The sequence below is a fragment of the Mandrillus leucophaeus genome, unplaced genomic scaffold (genome assembly GCF_000951045.1).
Source record: "Mandrillus leucophaeus isolate KB7577 unplaced genomic scaffold, Mleu.le_1.0 Scaffold1, whole genome shotgun sequence".
Taxonomy (NCBI): domain Eukaryota; kingdom Metazoa; phylum Chordata; class Mammalia; order Primates; family Cercopithecidae; genus Mandrillus; species Mandrillus leucophaeus.
In genome coordinates, this window is record NW_012098097.1 from 2,466,469 (window position 1) to 2,471,785 (window position 5,317).

At 38.6% G+C, this 5,317-nt stretch overlaps 1 protein-coding gene across 1 annotated transcript; it reads left to right on the forward strand.

The window, feature by feature from the left end:
• The first annotated feature begins 2,057 nt into the window (after window positions 1-2,057).
• On the forward strand, window positions 2,058-4,245 carry KCNJ16 (potassium channel, inwardly rectifying subfamily J, member 16). Its single transcript, XM_011990429.1, has one exon. It carries the CDS (start codon window positions 2,058-2,060, stop codon window positions 3,312-3,314), a length of 1,257 nt encoding a protein of 418 aa, XP_011845819.1. The 3' UTR covers window positions 3,315-4,245.
• Window positions 4,246-5,317: the final 1,072 nt, after the last annotated feature.

Here is a 5,317-nt window from a genome sequence, read left to right on the forward strand (position 1 = left end):
ACTCCCGCCATGTGTGTAGTTCGCTTGAAGGAACTAGGTTGGACACATTTAACAAGAAAATAATTCTATCTCCATATCTGCTTTTTAATTTGAAATCATATGGGCCTTTGATTATACTTCATCCCATTTTCATGCCTCCTATAACCAGTTGAGAGAGTGGACACTGAGAACCATACATCAGCTTCTTCTGTTTGTAAAATATTGTTCAGTGACAAGTCAGACAGATGGAAACCTCCAAAGCGTGGTTGTTATTGTGGACAAAATTTGTGGAAATATTTTACATTGAACCATCCAGTAAGCATTTTCGCAGCTCTAGGTCACATCCGGGAATTATACAGTTGGTTCCCCCTGAACCTGGTTGAAGTGCTGAGAAAGGAGAGGATGTAACAGATCAAAACTGATCTGGATGATGGCTGAGTGAAGTGGCCGACAGGCAGGTAGAGGACAGAGATAAACCCATACATGCCTTACAGGAGTTTCTGGCTTTAAGCGGAGTCCATCCTTGTAAGTGGTGCATTAAACAAAGAGTTTATTGTAAAGTGGGCCTGATCCCCGGAGGAAAAGAAAATTGATTCTTTTTCACTGGAGGGAAGTTAACTCTTTCTGTCCTTTTGCAGCAGAGAAGGTGCTGAACACATATTTAGTGATGAATTTCCCTGGTTCGTTCCTAGGGGTCTTTATGTCAGGAATAGTATTTATTCATACTGCATTTTCTATGCAATAGAGAGGCAAGATTCCCTAAAGTCTCCCCATTATACTCCCTTCATCCCATCTAGCACAGGTAGACTGTGTAAAACCCATATTCTAATAGTTACTAAGCTATTAAAATTGGCTACAATACTTCTATTTTTTTTGTTTTGCATAGGAGTAACTCAAGATGATTTTGATGTTGCAGTTTTAAATTTCACTTTGACTTGAGCTGGGAAATCCATTGGCCTGTCATACCATGGATGCTAAAAATGTTGAGAGCTGCATGTTCTGCCTTGATCTTTTCAAGACTGAATTTGGAAGGAGAAAAATTATTTTGCCTAAGGACGTCTGTGAAAGTATCAGGAAAACACTAACAAGCCAGAGAGAAGGGTTCAGTTGTAGTGTGCTCCCTTTAAGAGGGAAACGAGATTAGCAACTTTGGCAAATTTTTGGGACTCTATTCAGAAGGAAAGAGAAGAGCTGCCAGTGTCAAAAAAAAAAAAGGATGGATGTTATGAGACAAAGGCAGAGGCAATTTTACACCTTTCTGAAAGCTTACCTGGGGGTAGTTTTAGCTCCACTGAGGTTAAGAAAGATGCGTTTTTTTTTTTTTCTTTTCTTTCAAGACTAAAGCTGGAGCTAGGGGGAAATGGGTTTAATGTGAAGTAGTGCCCCTGTCAGTTCTGTTTGTCCTGGGAAGTACACAAGGAAGAGAAGCCTCCGTGGAAGGGAGAGGAAGCACCAGGTGCTGAAGGTGAGGGATTACCTATTACAACAGTAACAATTACGAAAGTTACCTTATGATATGAAAGTAGAAACTCTTTATTGCATCCTTCTTTTAAGGAAAAACCTGATTTAAACAGTTAGGAAGCTTATGACTGCTAGACACATATCTGAATTGTATTTTGCCTTTTCATATTAGCAATTACTTTGTTTTCTAAATACCCTCATGCAAGAAGAGTTCACAAAAATAAAGCAGATTTTTTTTTTATATATCAGGTCAGAAACGTTAGTGAGGCATCATTTGGGATAATCACAGTGTTTACTCAAGCCTTATTCATATATAAAAATGTTATTTTCTCTAATTGCATATTTTGCCTCTATAATGACTGGTTGAATTTTAAACTGAAATGAGTAATCAATACTGTGCCGCTGATGTTCAGATGAAGTAGTAGCTATTTTAGATGGTATGACACTGCTCCAAATTTGGCAAGTTTCTATGAAGGTGGACATCAAAAGCTAAAAAGTGTGTTTTTGTTGTTGTTGTTGTTTAGGTTCTAACTGAAAACCCAAACCAAGAAATAGCAACACATCTAGAATTCTTACTACTACAAAATTCACCTGGATCCCTAAGGGCACAGCAAAGAATGAGCTATTACGGCAGCAGCTATCATATTGTCAATGTGGATGCAAAATACCCAGGCTACCCACCAGAACACATTATAGCTGAGAAGAGAAGAGCAAGAAGACGATTGCTTCACAAAGATGGCAGCTGTAATGTCTACTTCAAGCACATTTTTGGAGAATGGGGAAGCTATGTGGTTGACATCTTCACCACTCTTGTGGACACTAAGTGGCGCCATATGTTTGTGATATTTTCTTTATCTTATATTCTCTCATGGTTGATATTTGGCTCTGTCTTTTGGCTCATAGCCCTTCATCATGGCGATCTATTAAATGATCCAGACATCACACCTTGTGTTGACAACGTCCATTCTTTCACAGGGGCCTTTTTGTTCTCCCTTGAGACCCAAACCACCATAGGATATGGTTATCGCTGTGTTACTGAAGAATGCTCTGTGGCCGTGCTCATGGTGATCCTCCAGTCCATCTTAAGTTGCATCATAAATACCTTTATCATTGGCGCTGCCTTGGCCAAAATGGCAACTGCTCGAAAGAGAGCCCAAACCATTCGTTTCAGCTACTTTGCACTTATAGGCATGAGGGATGGGAAGCTGTGCCTCATGTGGCGCATTGGTGATTTTCGGCCAAACCACGTGGTAGAAGGAACAGTTAGAGCCCAACTTCTCCGCTACACAGAAGACAGTGAAGGGAGGATGACAATGGCATTTAAAGACCTCAAATTAGTCAATGACCAAATCATCCTGGTCACCCCGGTAACTATTGTCCATGAAATTGACCACGAGAGCCCTCTGTATGCCCTTGACCGCAAAGCAGTAGCCAAAGATAACTTTGAGATTTTGGTGACATTTATCTATACTGGTGATTCCACTGGAACATCCCACCAATCTAGAAGCTCCTATGTTCCCCGAGAAATTCTCTGGGGCCATAGGTTTAATGATGTCTTGGAAGTTAAGAGGAAGTATTACAAAGTGAACTGCTTACAGTTTGAAGGAAGTGTGGAAGTATATGCCCCCTTTTGCAGTGCCAAGCAATTGGACTGGAAAGACCAGCAGCTCCACATAGAAAAGGCACCGCCAGTTCGAGGATCCTGCACATCAGACACCAAGGCGAGACGAAGGTCATTTAGTGCCGTTGCCATTGTCAGCAGCTGTGAAAATCCTGAGGAAACCACCACTTCTGCCGCACATGAGTATAGGGAAACACCTTATCAGAAAGCTCTCCTGACTTTAAACAGAATCTCTGTGGAATCCCAAATGTAGTCCTAAATTGTGATTATGAGGGCTACCACTAAATCATTTTATCTTCCAGCCAATCACCGTAGGCAAGTCGTTGTAAACATGGCCTTTTTGAAAGTGTTATAGCTATGTTTTGTGATGATGCTGGGTAAGTAGAGTAAGTTAAACTTGGTAAAAGATAATCTAAAAATTCCATAGTTCTCGATTATTAAAATTTTTCTTGTTAGCCAATTTTGTATTAAGAATGCTATTAAGAAGCCTAATTGATTGAAATGTATCTTTTTTATTATCTTATATACTTGTATCTTCAGTTGGAGGTGTAGTATTCAAATATGGGGATATGAAGGCAGGAAGGAGGCTAGAATAAATAAAAATGAAAAGACAAGTAAGACAGCATAAGTAATACATTTTTAAATATGTCAACATTGATAATACAATGAAGGTTTGCTTTAAAAAGTATGATATCTAACCAAGATAGGCAAAAGATGCATTCAGTAAGCTGTAATGTTGAGAAATGTAACTGTGAAATCAGCTCACCAGTTCAAGTCACTTGGTTTGCCACTTGGATGGTCTTCGTTTCAGCGAGCATAGCTAGTGGCTGTAAGAAATTGTCCATGCCACCAATTCCACTGCCACTTGCCCAGGTAGTGATCAATGAGAGCTAGAAGCGATTTTTTCTCTAACCGATGAGGCAGAAGAAAAGTTAACAGTATTTAGAGCAGCATTTCTCTCTTAAAGTCTCTGGTTGACTCCAACAAATGGAGACCAGAAATAAGGCAACCATAACCTTGCTAGGTTCTCTGAGAAGGGGAGGTTCTATGTTCATGTCCCACCTTCTTCCAGGACGTGACCAAAGGACAGGATCATATAGATGAGGTGAGGGGATGGTTAGCAGCGAGAAACATTCTCAGACCCTTGGAGAGAAACTGTTGCTAGCTTGCTAGTGCCGAAAGATAATCGGTGTACAATGTGGATAATCTGAGTACAATGAAATTTCTTAAATTTTATAACATGAGATAAAGTTCTATACTCTACTTTCATGTTAAAAGATGTTAGTCATGATTACTTTAAGCCCACACCCACTGGCCTATGAGTAAAGAGTCACTTTAAACTTTATAAATCAAACAAATATTAGGTACATTCAGAATTCTTTGTGTTTTGTGTCTGTTTTACATTGTTGCTGCACTGGCAATAAGTATGTGGCACAGTTTTTATTATTTATTTCATTTAAATACACACACACAGACACACACACCCAGTTTTTGCTTTTCCTGGAAAATCTTTCTTTCTTTCTCTCTCAATTTAAATTAAAACACACAAGTGAATGAACCAAATTACATAGTCCAAGATTATAAATAAAAGTAAAATATATAGGTATAGGTAGATAGAGTGCCTTTCTGTTTCTTTTCTGTTTTTTTTTTTCTTTTTTTGTTTTTCTTTCCTTTCTTCCCTCTTCCCCCATCCTTCCCTTTCTCCTTCCTTTTCCCTCATGTTTTTTTTTTTTTTTTTGGCCTGGGAGTAATAAAGTTACTTTTTAAATTCACATGTGCAATCTTTTATTCCTGTTGTTTTATGGATAAGAGATTTGTTCAGGTCAAAGGTTGCAAAACTGTTCTGAAGCTTAATATTAGAGACCCAAGTAAGATGATTTTTAGTCCTGCTTGAGGAATGCACACTCCATTTAAAAAATTATGCACACCGTAGATTTGGATTGTACAGCAGCAATTACTTGGCTAAATTAGAGTACTGCAATCTTGTAAGTAGAAAACAGTCACCATGACAATAGACAAAAACACTTAAAAATTTTTTAGCTTGTTTTACCTTTGACCTACATCTAGTTTCATGTCACCTTGCTTTGCTTTGTTGAGTCCGCTACTGCTAATGTTTGCCTTGTCAATATCAGAATGGGGCATCAATGTCCCGTGAAATACATTTTGTTGTGCTCTGAGCCTCTATAATCAAATGCTTGTACTCAGAAGAGAATGTAAAATCAGCATTTCTATGTGATATTTATCTCTAATTATCTG